At 38.5% G+C, this 16552-nt stretch overlaps 1 protein-coding gene and 1 non-coding gene across 4 annotated transcripts in view; one reads left to right on the top strand and one right to left on the bottom strand.

Annotated features, from left to right (window-relative positions):
* The window catches only part of TNPO1 (transportin 1), an 89082-nt gene that overhangs the window by 17304 nt on the left and 55226 nt on the right, over positions 1-16552 (bottom strand). For all 3 annotated transcript variants that reach the window (XR_008792191.1, XM_056112486.1, XM_056112485.1), the window contains exons 9-15: positions 16034-16152; positions 10758-10818; positions 9928-10096; positions 7718-7870; positions 6710-6935; positions 3201-3372; positions 159-245 (exon numbers count right to left, since the gene is read on the bottom strand). Coding sequence is in view for 2 of the 3 variants with exons in the window: in XM_056112486.1 (XP_055968461.1) it covers positions 159-245; positions 3201-3372; positions 6710-6935; positions 7718-7870; positions 9928-10096; positions 10758-10818; positions 16034-16152 (987 nt within the window). In the remaining variant the exon portion in view is untranslated. The remainder of the gene's footprint in view (positions 1-158; positions 246-3200; positions 3373-6709; positions 6936-7717; positions 7871-9927; positions 10097-10757; positions 10819-16033; positions 16153-16552) is intronic.
* On the top strand, positions 1098-1288 carry LOC130021891 (U2 spliceosomal RNA). The gene has a single exon (XR_008792232.1). It is a non-coding gene; the product is annotated as a U2 spliceosomal RNA (small nuclear RNA).

Below are 16552 nucleotides of genomic sequence, written 5' to 3' on the forward strand. Positions count from 1 at the left end.
ACATACCATAATGTAAGTAACAAGAAAGTTATATATTTGTTCAACATTTTAACATAATACTGAATAATTTTTATCAACATTTTATCTCAACCTATACCCACCATTTTAAATTTGGACATGTATTTCTGCTGAAATATGTTGGAATGTTGTCAGCATACCTCAAGTAAAGGGAAGAGATCTTTATCTTCATCTTTTAACATGTTCCATTTCTGGATCAGTGGAGGCATTAGCATCTGAATATATTCCTATTTACAATTATAAACACAAAACTATCATTTGCATACAACTTCATTTTGTTCTATGAAAGTTAAAATCCATTTCGAAGAATTCTGAGATTCGTTCCTTCTCTATTTGGCACCTTAAGTGAATATATATACATATATATATAGCCAGCCGTGGTGCATCAAGACTGCTTGATCAAACACACAAGGCTTAACCTTTAACAACATGTTAGTGAAATACAACAATCCTCACACTCTTTCCTCTAAGGATACTTTTTTCTAGCATTCTCAGCAGATTTTCACAACAAAAAATTATTTCAGTTCTGCTTTGAGGCAGGGATTGGGGTTTGGAATGGAAACATCCGAAATATGGTGGTGGGAAGGTGTGATGGTGGTAAGATTGGTGTTTGAATATTAAATGTAATCAAATATTGTGAACTACTTTATAAAATAAAAATTTAAAAAAGATTGCTTGATCATAATTCAAGGACAAGCCTCACTTTTTAGTGACCATCCTTAAAACAAAGAACCCATAAAACCATACATAACAAAACCATTACATAAACCAAGGCCACATGTCCTTAAAGGTCTGAGCTAGGACAGTCACTATGCTGTAGGGGAAATCTTAAGAAATCAGGGGTTGTGGCTGCACAGCTCAGTAGTAAAGAAAGCATATCCCTGGGTTACATCCTTGGCATTGACCATCATCCCCAAAACAAAACAGCATCAATGAAAACACAAACCATGTGCCCTTCACACTAAGTTTTAAGTGTAACTTACAAACAAAGATAATTTTTCAGGGGATTTCATTTGGCAATCATAAATGTGAATCCTATTCTTCAGCAAGGGATTTTGAATTGTTTTAAAATTATAGCACTCGCTTCTCGGCCTTTTGGCTAAGATCAAATGTAGTATCTGTTCTTATCAGTTTAATATCTGATATGCCCTCTATCTGAGGACAATATATTAAATCAATTTTTGGAGCTAGGAGTTGGAATAGGAGCTTGCTCCGTCCACTCCACACATCGGCGTGGTATTGCTGTACCTCCAGGAATGATGCACCCTCTCTTAAAAAAAAAACAATATATATATATTAGCACTGAAGCCGGAGAAATAGTACAACAGGTAAGGTGCTTGTGTTGCATGTGGTGGACCTAGGTTCGAACCCTAGCACCACCTATAGTCCCCTGAGCCCTACAAGAGACTCCCAAAGCACAGAGTCAGGATTAAGACCTGAATACAGCCAGATGTGACTACAAAATAATAAAAAAAATTACCATTTAAATAAAGCTCATTCTATCCTTTTCTTGGGGGAATGGGGGGTACAGGAGTCACAAGCAGTGCTCACGATGGAACCCAATCTCCTGCATGAAAAGCCTGTGCTCCAGTCATTTGTACAATCTATCCAGTCTTTTTTTTTTTGGCTTTTTGGGTCACACCCAGCGATGCACAGGGGTTACTCCTGGCTCATGCACTCAGGAATTACCCCTGGCAGTGCCTATGGGATGCTGGGAATCAAATCCGGGTTGGCTGCATGCAAGGGAAATGCCGTACCCATTGTGCTATCACTCTAGCCCCTATCCAGTCTTTTCTATCATCTTCTTTAAATCTCAATACTACTAAAAGCCCAGTTTGCTTCACAACTGTATTCTACCATGCCACTATTTTTTTTTTAAATTTTAAAAAGAAAACATTATTTTACAAGGGCATTTCCCAGCATTGTAGTCTGGCCACAGTCCAACACTCATGCCAGTCAGTACTTCGGAGCTGCAGATATGTGAGACATCTTTACTACTTGAGCTATATAACCCTGATCCCTATTTTCCATAGTGAATCAATTATAATTTCCGACTGTTTTATATAGTGTATTCCCCACAGCTATTAAGGTCTAGTGAAAAAACAGAGTTAAGAGCTACAGTTTTCATGAAATTAAACTAAAGCAGATTATCCAGAAAATAAAATTATCAGCAGCTCATTTTTTTATGAATAGGAAACTTTTTTAAATTGAGTGAGATACAGTTACAAAGCTTCCATGATTGAGTTCAGTCATACAATGATCAAACACTCATCCCTCCAGCAGTGTACATTTTCCACCACCATGTTCCCAGTATCCCTTCTGCCCAACCCTCCCCCAGCCTCTATGGCAGATAATTTCCTTCTTACTTTCTCCCTACCTTTGGGCATTATAGTTTGCCATACAGATACTGACAGGTCATCATGTTTGGTCTTTTCCTACTTTCAGAACACATTTCTCATCCTGAACAACCCCTCCAACCATCATTGACTTAGTGGTCCCTTCTCTATCCCAGCTGCCTTCTCCCCCAGCTCACGAGGCAGGCTTTCAATCACGGAACAATCTTCCTGGCCCTTGTCTCTACTGTCCTTCGGTCAGAACCTTTTCTTTAGACTCTCTAAATGTCAGTGCCTTCATACAGAATTCTATAATTTCCACACTGTGTTTGTTGAAACACAAAAGCAAAAAATGTACTACAAAGTCAACACTTCTGTTGCCTTTGTGTGGGAAGGCCTTCCCAAGCAGTGCTCAGAAAGCCAGGGACACTTAACTGGGGATTTGGGGCCAAACAGGTGGTGCTAGGGGGCTTCTAGGGCTGTGTGTGGTGAGGCTTGAGGGACTATGTGATGCCAGGGATCAAATCAGTAACATTTCTATGCAATACATTTTTATGCAAAACTCTGTCCTATTTTTCTGGTCCCTCTTGCTGCCTTTCTAAGAATTGTAACTTGATGATGGTGGGGGTGCAGTGACACTGTATGTAAATACTGTTAATTTTTTGTATACTATTATGAGGTAGCCGCGCTACTTAAATGCTAATGACCTTTCAAAGAATAGCAGTTCTAGATGTAGTAATCACCAAGTGTTCAGAACTCTCCAAATATTTTAATTTCCAAAGATGATAACCTGTTGATTGGTGACTATAATACACATACTTTCCATAACAATTCATTATAGATACTTACTGGCTTGTTTAAATGATGTCCTACTGAATCTGCTAATGTTCCTATGGCATCATAAAGGATGAGCAGGTTCTTATGCTGGTATTTACTAAATGCGAAGACCAAGGTATCAAGTATATAAGCAAGGTAAGGAACAAGTTCTGTACAAGCCTCCTCTTCTAGGGTAGCAAAGGCACTGTAATTTTAAAGGAAAATAATATGGTTGCAGAAAAGAAATAGCTTATAATACAGACAGGAAACAGGTCACAGGTAGATAATACTTCACATTTTACATGCCTATTCCTTTAATTCCACATACCAGAGGCTTATTTTTGTTACTGTCTCCTTTCAAAGGTGTCATCTAAGGGATCTACTTAACAATAATGATAAAATATGAAATTAAAATATTGCAGGTTCTGATGGGCTGGAGCGATAGCACAGCGGGTAGGGAGTTTGCCTTCCAAGCGGCCAAAATGGCTGACCCGCGTTCGATTCCTCTGCCCCTCTCAGAGAGCCCAGCAGGCTACCGAGAGGATCTCACCCGCATGGCAAAGCCTGGCAAGCTCCCTGTGACGTATTCAATATGCCAAACAGTAACAAGTCTCAAAATGGAGAGGTTACTGGGCCTGCTTGAGAAAATTGATGAACGGGAGGACAGTGACAGTGGTAGGTTCTGATATCAACAACTTAATCCGTGTCACGATGTACTGGGAATACAATAGCAATGAGCAATGTTCCCATCCTTAAGAAGCTTCTATTCTAGTGATTGGCTCAGACTAATCAGACCAGATTTAATACTGCTGAACTCCAATACTGCTTAACTCACAAAGTGTATACTGAGAAATCAAAAAATGATCAAATGCTTTTAATGCTTAATATGTGTGACACATAATGTATCACTGCCATATTTTAAATGTTTCTCTTTGTCATTGGGGTAGAATACAATGGGGTGACACAGATGAAAGAACATAAATTTCCAGTTGGACAAGGAATAAATTCTGAAGATATAATGTTGAACATGGTGGCTATAGTCAATGATATGGTATAAACACAGCTGAAAACTGCCAGCAGTATTATAATAATCTTGAGCACTCTCATCATAGAGGCAGTTTTTTTTTTCATCTTGGTTACTTTTCTACAATGTATGTGTATCAAATCATTATGCTGCACTCTTTTGTAGTTGTATTTTTTCTTTTGCCCCTTTGGGGTCATACCTGGAGATGCACAGGGGATACTTCTGGCTCTGCACTCAGGAAGTACTCCTGGCAGTGCTCAGGGGACCATACAGAATGATGGGGATTTAACCCGGGTTGGACATGTGCAAGGAAAACACCCTACCCGCTGTACTATTGCTCCAGCCCAAACAGTAGTTATTTTTATTTTTGTCATTTTCTATTTACTTTTGACATGTAGTTATTTTTGTCAGTGATTCAGTAATAAGGTAGATATTATCTCCTACACCCTACTTTATATATTAAAATGCATTGTGTATATATTACAAATTTTCCTTATACTTAAACTTTATCTAATAACTAAGCAAGATGGGTAAAATCTCCAGCGCTACTTCAATTTAAACCTAATTTATCTTGATTCTTAAGTTTCAATCAGCCTTTTTTTGGCGGGGGGGGTACACCTGACGATGCTCAAGAGATCATATGGAATGTCAGATATCAAATGCAGGTTGGCCACATGTAAGGGAAAGGCCTATCTCCTGCTCCAAACAATTTTTTACTATAACTACAATATGTATTATTTTCTGTTGTATCCAGTTAAAGAATATGTATTATGTGCATATTTCCTTGTTTACAGTAAATTCTACTCACTAGCCTTGTTAACTCTCTCCTTCATAGGACTTAGCATAAAATTTTATTTTTTGTTTGTGGGCCATATCTGGTGGTGCTAGGGCTCAAACCTGGGTCGGCTGCAGGCAAGGCAAGAGCCTTACCTGCTGTATTATCTCTCTGGTTCCATTACCATAAATTTTAGTATTCCCTACTGTAGCCTATACATTACAAGATGGCAGAGACTTACAAAGTCCAGCGTTCATTGTATGTCTATCAATGAGCTGGAAAAAAAAAAAAACCCACAAAACCACCACCACCACCAACAAAACCTTGAAGAATCTACAGGAGACCAAACATTCTATACCCTTCCAGAACTTAAAAAAAAGAAAAAAAATCAACTATTTCTGGTTGCTTTATTGGTTTTATTAATAACTCTCTCTCTCTCTCTCTCTCTCTCTCTCTCTCTCACACACACACACACACACGGATCTACCTGCCTGTAGGGGCTCACTTCTGGTGGGCTCTGAGACCTATACCTCATACTGGGGATCAAACCCAGGTCAGCCACATGCAAGGTGACAGCCATGCCCGCTGAACTATCAGTCCTTCTTCCAGATATTTTTGCTTGAGATCTGTATGAATCCCTTTCTTCTAAAATTTACTTTCAACAGCTATTTCTTCCTATTTACAAAGTGATAAAAAGCAATTCTACTTGCAACATTAAGAATAATAAACAAGCAAGCCGGAGCTCTTTTAGAACATAAGTCTTTTTATGTCATAAAACTGCAATATTTGCAGTAGTGAAATTAAGTGCTGGTACAACATAAACAATCAAAAACAAAACTGACAGCAGTTACTACAGTAGGTTCACAAAATGATAATAGGCACTGTGGCACTTCCTATGGATTTAGAGTATGTGACCTGCAGACTAAGCGAAATGAGCCACAGAGAGAGGGATAGACATAGAATGACTGCATTCATCTGGGGAACATAAAGTAACAAAACAGGAGACTAACACCCAAGAATGGCTGAGATTAGTACCAGGAATTTTCCTCCATGGCTTGGAGGCTAGCCACACATGCTAGGGGAAAAAGGGAGCTCAGATAGAGAAGGGAGCACCAAATAAAGGTGTTGGGAGGATCCTCCCAGGATGGGAGAAGCATGCTGAAAGTAGACTATAGACCAAACATGATTGTCACCCATTGCCTTGTTTGCAAACCACAACACCCAATAAGAGAAAGAGAACAAAAGGGAATGCCCTGCCACAGAGGCAGGGTAGGATGGGGGGGCTGGGGGGTGGGAGGGATACTGGGATCCGTGGTGGTGGAAAATGGGCACCGGTGGAGGGATGGGTATTTGATCATTGTATAATTGAAACCCAAGCACAAAATTTGTAAGTCTACAACTGTACCTCATGGTGTCTCACTAATAATTAAAAAAAACAAACAAAAAAAACACTGCTATTCCTCGGCAATGAGGGCCCTTATCACCACTCCGATGTTTGTGGAATTAAGAGTGAAAGATTCTATCAGTAATATAAACAGAATGAGGAAAAAAGAGCATAAGAAACAGCAAAGACTGACGTCTTAGGTGCTATACTCCCCAAGACATCAGATTATAGATACTGATAACCAAATTCCTACTACTCTATTAACGATTTCATTCCAGTATACACGACCATGGTTGAAAATAAAATTTTCACTAAAATACACACTTCCCTACTTGACAAAAAACATTTTGTTGTCTCACCTGCAGGCAGCTTCTTGTACTCTCTTGTTGCTATCCAGGATACGTTTAAGTAATTCTGTCATTAATGGCTTCAGGTACGTGTCTGGGGGCTGGCTGACGACCCAATGTGCATAGCGGCTAAGAGTCCAGCATGTTATGGAACGCACAAGAGCCTTTTTATCAGAGAGGCACTGAATTAAGTGAGGAATGAGCTCAGGCAAGTATGGAATCATGCCCTGCATGCAACCTAGGGGAATAAAAGAAGAAATATATACCTTTCCTTAAATAATAATATTTGGTTAAAAATTAAAATTTTAGTTAAATACTAAACTAAAACATACAGGAAAAGTATCAGATCATCTCCATAATAATAAATGAAAACCTCAGTATCTTATATGTTTATAGCCTTAAAATAGATTTACATTTCTTGTAGTTATCTATGGAACAAAGTACTTTTCTAGCAATTAAGATGTTTCCTTCTATCAAAGCTCTTTCATTCAGAAGCATGTGAAAAGTAAATGCTGGAGTTATAAGTCTACACCTATGTTAACTGGTTCTAAGCAAAAATTCCATCTTATGATAGTTTTTGATTCAAATAATCATTTTAAGATTAATGACATGCCCACAAGGCCAGTATAAAAGACTGAAAACTACTAACAGACTGTAGTCATGTCTATCTCCACATCAAAATCATAAAGAGAGCAGAGTAACGTTAATATATAGTTACGACTGAAGAAACAAAGTTTTGGCCAGTGATGGGCTGTATCTATGATGGTGCTCCAAACAGGCTATATATAACCCAGGTGTACAATAGGCTACACATCATAGTTGGATTTGTAAAATTATACTCTACAAAATGCACATGAATAAATCACTTGAGAGTACATTTCTCAGAATACCCCTATTAAGCAAGGTATGATTATGTTAATTTAAGATTAAGTGGTTTTGCTTATTGAGAATTCCTATGGCATCCAAGTTGTATCAATAACTATGAAGAACTTCACAATTCATATTTAACATAAGACTTACCTTCAGCAATAGCTCCTAAAACCAAGATGCCTGATTCTTTAACAACCCATTCATGATGAAAAAGCAATTCTTTCAAAAGGGGCAAGATATGTGGTAAAAGTTCATCACGATACACATTTGCGAGAACATCTAGGGCAGCAGCAGAACACTTTCCTAAAGAAATAGTCAATCCAAAGTATTATATTGTCCTTCATCATTATTTTAAGTACTTATTACACTGCCAACACTTTATTTGCATCACAATTTCAAAGAATTCAAAAAAATGGGAGACAGAAACCATTTCATCTAATGACACACTTAAAAATACAATGAAGTTTTTCCACTATAAACGATGTACAACAAGAAGTTTAACAGTAATACTATACAGTGGTAATATCCTAAAAAAGGGGAAAAGCTACACTGACCAGGAATAACACTTCATTCAATAAGACTTCAATAACATTCAATAACACTTCATTCACTACACAGTCATATACCTGAATATTATACTCCTATGAAACCCAGTAAGATCTGATGTATTCGTAAAGAAAACAAGTTATTTGCCATACAGAATAGAAACAGAACTTGGTTTCACAAGTCAGGATATATGAAAAACATAACCTGGTTTCATTTAAACTTGATCTCCTCAAATACAAAAACCTACCAAACAATAAATAAATTAAAAAACTTAATGTGCAAAAGCAGTCTTTTATCTAGCAACAGGGACATAGGCACTCTGACTAGGAGTGCCTAATGAACAGGTGAAACAACAAATTTGGAGTTGTTTAATGAAACCATGACCTGTTACTAGAAAGTCAAACACTCTGAATTAAAAGGGTTCTCAACAAAGGCCGATTTTATTCCCCCATGTACAAATGGCAATGTCTGGAGATCTTGTTTGTTTTGTTACAATTATGTATGAGTACTGACAGAAAGGACCTCTACTGAGGTCAAAGTGCTGTTCAACTTAGCACGATGTACAGGACAGCCCCTACAACAAAAAACTCTGGCCTAAACTGCAATGCTGAAATCAAGCAGCTCTGACTGAACTAGAGTAGCAAAGTTTTACAAATCAGCAAACAAGCAAAAACAAAAGGAAAGGGTCTATGTACGTTCCCACAGTTAATTAATACATGGTCCCGGAATGCCTGTTTAATAGAGGTAGGTTTTCAGTTAAGGTTAAAAATATAAAATATATAACAAAGCATATTTTGCAAATTTGAGTGTCACAAAACAATGTTATACTATTTCAGAGCAAACCAAGATAACCTCTTAACTCTCATGCTATCACAAAATGTTCATTAGGAAGACAGGAAAAGTTTACAGTGAATTATTTCTACTTTAGTTTTTTTTTGAGAAATGGCAGTTAACAGTCTTTAAAAAAAACAGGCCCAGGTCCATCAGGAAAATGCAAAGCAAAACCAAAAAAAGGTACTACTTCAATTTCACTATAAAGGCTGTTAATAAAAGTCTAAGAAGCATACAGAGAAACTGGAACCTAAGACATTGGTGGGAGGTGGGAGAGGAGGAGTGAATGGTGGAGTCATTTGGGAAAACAGGCTGGAAGTTCCTCATAAGATTTAACAGTTACCTTATGACCCAGTAATCCCAAGAGAATCTCACCCCACATACCCACCCATTCATGGTACTATTAGAACTATACTCACAATAGTCAAAGAGGGAAACAACAAAATGTCCATCAAATAAGAATGGATAAGACACGGTCTACACAATGAGATATTCTTAAAGAGCAAAAAGAAACAACACATTGATACAGGCTGTAACATACGTTAATTTTGACAACATGCTGAGTGAAATCATAAAGACCACAGTGTGTATTATTCCAATGACAGGAAATGCAAAGAGGCCCATACTTATAGTGAAAATAGCCAAGTAATTCCTAAGGACGAGGGAATGGGAGAAAAATGAGGTGATTCTCAAAGATACGAGGTATTTTGTTCTTTTTGTGTGTGTGTCACATCAGTCAGTGATGGGGAAAAGATATGCAATGCTGAGTGGGCAGTTTGCAAGGAAAATGCATACTTAACCTTGTACTTATCTCTCAGGTCTTGAGATATATTTTAGGTTGAATAAAAAATACTCCAAAAATTACTCTTATGATGAATCTACAACTCTGCTAATAGATTAGAAACCACTGAACTGTACACTTAGTGCTGTGTATGATTTATCTTAATGAAGCTATTTCAGAAACAGAATTTTCCCTGACTTACTTAAATTCCAGTCAGAAATTGTGTCATCATCATCAATCTCATCATCATCCTCCTCCTCCTCTTCAATTCCATCTTCATCATGTTGCTGAGCCACTGTTCTTGACCGATGAAAACGTGGCCTTATGTCCTGTTCACTATCAGGAATTGTTTCATCTTCTTCAACATCACCCTGATTTGGTGGCATCATTATATGTTAATAAAATGAACATCAATAAAAGAACAGGCGTATCTGGAGATGAGCTGGAGCATTAAGACTTTCAAGCATAGCTCCCAATTAAGTCGTTCCCCAGCGCAAAAAGTAGCCCTTTGTGAAGTGGAGGACAGAAAGCCTGTTAAGCACCAGGTACTTGCACCTGATACTCTGATGACTTGATTGCCCCTCATCAAATGCTATCATCTAGCAGGTTTTCTTTTACTTTCTCTACTAAGAACACTAGGGATATAAAATTGGTACAAACCAATACTAAATTAGACAAGTATTAAAAAACTTATTTTTTGAATACCGCACATTCAGTTATGTGACCTCCATAAGGATTGCGACAATTAAAGTTAGGTTCCAGGGCACCCAAATTAAATTCGGATATTTAAGATAGCAATTTGTATCAATGGGAAATTAATGCTGAACTCCTCTCCTATCATTATCTAGTTCCAATTAGGCTATATATACATAATCACCCAAATTAATGTTTGCCAATCTAAATTCTATGGCATCTATAACAGACCCTATTTACAACTCTTAAAGCCAAGTTCAAAGATTTAAGACCACCCCCCCAATCCCAAAAATCATAAAAACAAAATACCCCCCCCCGTTCATTAAAAAGTTTCCTTACCTTGAGCAGAATAATATCTATATCTGAGTACTTCATGCCATTCACTAGCACAGGTATCAACCTAGGACAAAATGAATTCATAAAACAAAGAGCCATGGATATCAATAAAATAAATACAAAGCCTTCAGGTAGGGCATTTGCCTTGCAAGCAGCCAACATGGCTGACCCGAGTTCGATTCCTCCACCCCGCTCGGAGAGCCCAGCAAGCTACCGAGAGTATTTCGCCCACATGGCAAAGCCTGGCAAGCTTCCCGTGACGTATTCGATATGCCAAACACAGTAACAAGTGTCACAATGGAGACGTTACTGGACCTGCTCGAGCAAATCGATGAACAACAGAAGGACAGTGACAGTGAATTAGAAGCATTAAGCTTATGCATTCCAATAGTAGTAGTGAGACAGTAATTTTGAGAGCATATTCAGTATCTGCTCTACTGCAACTCTATTTAATACACTCATTCATGAAGTTTATATACTGTACTAAATGGTATCTTAGGAGATAACGTAGCTTAGACAAGAACAGCTATTTCTCCCAACACTTTACACCAAATATTCTAAAGAATATTTCCAACTTCTTAAAAGACCGATGTTCCTTAATGAAGTTAACAAATACAAAGAAAACAATCTAAATGCCCGTCACTTAATACTTGGGAAACAGACTACCTCAGGAGGATATATAAGCAAGTGGTCTCTTTGGAGGGCAGGTTGCATACAAGGCAAACGCCCTACCGCCGTGCTATCGCTCCAGCCCAATAATAGACAATAGCACTGTCCTCCCATTGTTCATCGATTTGCTTGAGCAGGCCCAGTAATGTCTCCATTGTGAGACTTTATTGTTACTGTGTTTGCCATATTGAATACATCATGGGTAGCTTGCCAGGCTCTCCGAGAGGGGCGGAAGAAGCAAACTCGGGTCAGCCAGGTCGGCTGCATGCAAGGCAAACGCCCAACCCGCTGTGCTATCACTCCAGCCCAAGACAATAGCCTTTAAAAATATAAAGAATAGTAAATTTAGGGACTAGAAGGAACAGTGGGTAGAGTGCTTGCCTTGCACACAACCGACCCAAGTTTAATCCCTAGCATCCTGTAAGGTTGGCTAGTATTGCCAGGAGTAAGTCCTCCTGAGCACCGCCAGGTGTGGAGCAAAAAACCAAAATCAAAATCAGAAAAAGAAAAAAAAAGGGTAGAAAGGAAAATAGAGATCTATGAGAAAAGTTATTCAACTGAAAGATTGGAAATTTAAACTTTTTTTCCTTTTTCTTGGCTTTTTGGATCACACCTGCTGATGCACAGGGCTTACTCCTGGCTCTGCACTCAGGAATTACTCCTGGCGGTGCTTGCGGGACCATAAGAGATGCTGAGGATCTCACGTGGGTTGGCCAAGTGCAAGGCAAATACCCTACCCATTATACTATCACTCCAGCCCCCAAACTTTAATTTTTTTTTTTAAGAAATCAAACTTGCAGGCCAGAAACATGAGCCAGGTTTCATCCCCAGCACATCATTCCTTGAGCACAGAGCTGAGAAAAGCCCCTGAACACTTCCAGGTTCTAAATATTTTTAAAATTCAGTTTTAAAAACAAAAAGTGTTAAATCACGATACAGTTAATACAAAATATTTCTATAGTTAAAAATATGTCAAGTTTAAAGGTCAAAAACATTTAATTTCATTCATCTTATTAATCATGATTTTTTGTTTTAGGACCATACTGGTGGTTCTCAAGGGTAGCCCCTGAGAGTTTGGGGGATCATGTGGTCCTGAAGACTGAATATGGGGCTTCCATATGCTCTCACTCTTTTGAGTAATCTCTTCAGTTTACAGTGATTGTTCTCAACTTGGGGAGGTTTCTAACCACCTATGATTTATCAATTTTTGTTTTTATAGTGTTGGGGATCGAGCCTACGGCCTCAAACATGCATCAACTGCTCTAGCACCGAGCTAAATTCCAGCCCTTATGATGATTTCTTAATAGTCCATCATATGAATCTAATGATCTTGGAAAACCTAATAAAATAAATAGTCCTTTACTTCCAAATTCTGTTACTTGTTCTGGATGACTTGTAAAAATGTACATAGGCAAAAGAAACTGCAGCGTGTCAGTTAATGAGCTTCCTTCTAATAACAAGAAAAGTATGATTTTTTACCTTATACAGGAATTAACCAAGGCTTAGAGAGGATAGTGTCTCCTCTCCTAAGTTTTTCTGGAGGGTGGGGAAGCATTGCCAGTGGTGCTCAGGAGAACATACAAGGTGCTGGATTTATACCTGGGCCAGTTGCATGCAAGGCAAGAGCCCTACCCACCCACTGCTCCAGCCTCTCCCCTCTCATAAGTTTAAGTGAAAGGATTCAAAGCCAGTTTGGTCTGATTCCAAAGGTAACTTACTTTCTCTACAACAGATATTAACTTCATTCTCTACATTATTATATCCAGTCTTTGTTCAGGCCTTCAATTCAAATGGCTACATGCTTTAAATTATATAAAGCCAACCTTAAGAATTCTATAAAGGATTTAATATTCATTAACTGAATGAATACTACACAGAAAAGGAAGCAGTGGGATTTGAAATTTCCTGGATAGGAGCAGAAAATGTGGAACAGCCAAACATTTCATGTTCAAAGTCCTTCCCAATTCTCCATAATGATATACCATTATAACTAGTATAACCTAACTATGTGAAACTTATAATAGACAAAAACTGTGTTTTGTAGGTTACAGGTATACTGCAGAAACTAGGTGCCAAATTGATTACCAATGGCTATATCTGTGATCTCTGTTAACTATTTCAGGATTATGCTGAAAACTAATGGCAGACTGCATCTTGTAGAGAAAAAACAAAGGAGAGAAAGGGAAGACAGTGGATCTCATGTTTTTCTTTAAAGGCTTTTAAGAGAAAACAAACAAACAAAAAACCTGCAGCAAACTAAAGTCAGAATGAGGTCCCGGGGAAGAGGAAACAAATATGCTAAACCATAGACAGAAAGGTATGTTCGGAAGAGGACTACTCACAAGAAAACTCAGTACATTTTGAGAGCAAGATTAAGAGTCACAGTTTCCCCTAGAAACAGAAGTGCTCAAAACAAGGAAGAGTGCTTGAGAAGGGTAATGTGGCTCCGAGCCACCTCCTACCCCAACAAAAGATGTGCAAGGGAATAAAATCCTGGTAAAGCTGGACAGGTAAGAATATCACACCTAAAAGTAAGAAACAGGAGCTAACTGTGACTACGTGGCAACACCACATGCGTCTGATAAATTTGAACTAAGTAAAATCAGTGTATTTTAATAGGTCTGAGTTAAGAAGCTTTCTCCTGAAGGCTCAGGTAGCCCTAAAACAAGAACAATTTTTAATGCAACAACACAAGAAAGCAGTGATGCTAACAGCAACAATAAACGCTTGCTGAGCTCTTAAATATATGCGGGACACTGGGTTAACTACTTTATGGGATTCATAAAACCATCCAAAGAAGTATTAATGTGTAAGAAAAACGGTGGGAAAGACTGTTTCTCAGGAAAAAAAAAACCATGAAAAAAGGTTCTATCAGATAGCAAAATACATTAAACTTACAATACACAAAACATTAAAGTAATAGTTTATAATGTTCTTTTCATACTTTTTAAAGGTTTTTTTCCCATACTTGTTGAAGATCAGAGGTAAGTTATTCAAGATTACTCCAGCTCGGGGGACCATACTGGATGCCAGGGATATAAACCTGGGATGCAACCTGATAAACTATCATCTGTGTGACCCAATACAGCCCATACAACTTTCACCCTTGAGCAACCTTTATGGGAGGAAAGGGGCTGATGTGGGAGGCACTAGGGAGCTCATAGTTGTCCTTTTGAAGTAGAATTAGGAAAAGATAAGTTTGTAACATTTTAAAAAATGGAGTGATATTGTTCGCCCATTTTTACAAAGCATTATTTTTAATGAAAAACAAAGAAGCCTCACTTACATATTTCCTACACTAATTTTGATTTGGAAGATATAAATCAATCCAATTATGACTGGTTGAGTGCTATTTAACATCCACACAGCAAAACGGGAAATGTTGATCTTTTCAGCTTGCTAACAATTTCCTGCTTGCTTTAAGAATATTTGGGTTGTATTAGTGTAATGAAAAAGCTGTAACTGTGCAATATCATAATATTTATTAAAATTACAGTTTTGGGTCTGAATATTTTAGTTTTTATATGAATTAATATCTGTAACTTCAACATATACTTAAGAAATTTATTGTAAAAGCATCTCAAAATTAAGGAAAAAATTAAGACAAACAATAATATACGGATGGCCTAAAAAAAACAAAGGTATCCACTTGGTAGTGTATCACCTTGCCCATTATTCACAATTTTAGATAGAACTGAATGTACATTCAATGTTCAATGTGGCCCTCCCGTTGATCGTCGATTTGCTCGAGCGGGCCCAGTAACGTCTCCATTGGATAGATAGAACTGAATAAAAGAGTAAAACTCGTTTCTTAGCAGGGGATGGATTATTGGGGAGAAAAAAAATGCTTCACTTATTTTATATCCACATACGGGGCTGGAGAGACAGCACAGCGGATAGGGTGCTTGCCTTGGTCACGGCAGACCCAGGTCTCCCAGGCATCCCCGTATGGTCCCCCGAGCCCTGCCAGGAGTAATTTCCAAGTGCAGAACTAGTAATGAGGCCTGAGCACAGGTCGGTGTGGTCGCAAAGAATAATAACAAAATCCAAAAAATTTCACTTTTCATGAAATAGCCATCAAGCAAACCACCCTTCACATGATTAAAAAATTACATAACTGATTTTCGGGGCTGGGGAGAGAGCACAGTGGGTAGGGCGTTGGCCTTTGCACGCGGCCGACCAGGTTCGATTCCCAGCATCCCATATGGTCCCCTGAGCACCGCCAGGAGTAATTCCTAAGTGCAGAGGCAGGAGTAACCCCTGTGCATCGCTGGGTGTGACCCCCCCCCAAAAATCCCCCCAAAACAAACAAACAAACAAAAAAAATTACGTAAAAAAAAAAAGACAGATTTTTCTGACTTCATTTTTTTCCTTTTTCTTTTTGGGTCACACCCAGCAATGTTCAGGGCTTCCTCCTGGCAGTGCTCGGGGAACCATACGGGATGCCGGGGATCGAACCTGGGTTGGCTATGTGCAAGGCAAAAGCCCTACCCACTGTATTATCGCTCCAGCCCAAATTTTCTGACTTCTATAAGAACCTCACGACTTCTTGATGGCAGAAGCAGCAAACTAGAAATATCGAAAATAGCATTCTTTATATAAACACTTACTTAGGAAGATGCCTTACAAGTACATCTTTGCAGATTGGTTGCTCAGCCAAAGTGAGCCAAAATTCACAGGCTTCCAGAGCCACATTTTCATCTTGATCTTGGGTTCTCTGTAGCATGTACTATGAGCAAAAGAATCACAGTATTATTCAACTTAAATCATACAATTAAAATAAAAACTCAATCCAATCTCAGCAAAGGCCATAATGGCCTTAAACTAATTAGCTCCTCACAGTTTTTGCCTCCCAAACTATTTACTTTAAAAAATGCAGTGGCGGGGATCAAACCCCAGGCCTTATCTGTGAGACACCTTACCACTGAGTCAAACTTCCACTCAGTTTTGGGCTTTTCAAATTTTATTTTTATTTTTTTGTACCACACCTGGCTGTGCTCAGGACTTACTCCTGGCTCTGTACTCAGGGATCACTTCTAGTGGGTGTGGGGGAACCACATGTGATGCTGGGGATTGAACCAGGGTCGGCCACATGTAAGGCGAGCACCTTGCTCATTGTATTATCGCTC

Source organism: Sorex fumeus, unplaced genomic scaffold (genome assembly GCF_029834395.1).
Source record: "Sorex fumeus unplaced genomic scaffold, SorFum_2.1 ptg000018l, whole genome shotgun sequence".
Classification (NCBI taxonomy): domain Eukaryota; kingdom Metazoa; phylum Chordata; class Mammalia; order Eulipotyphla; family Soricidae; genus Sorex; species Sorex fumeus.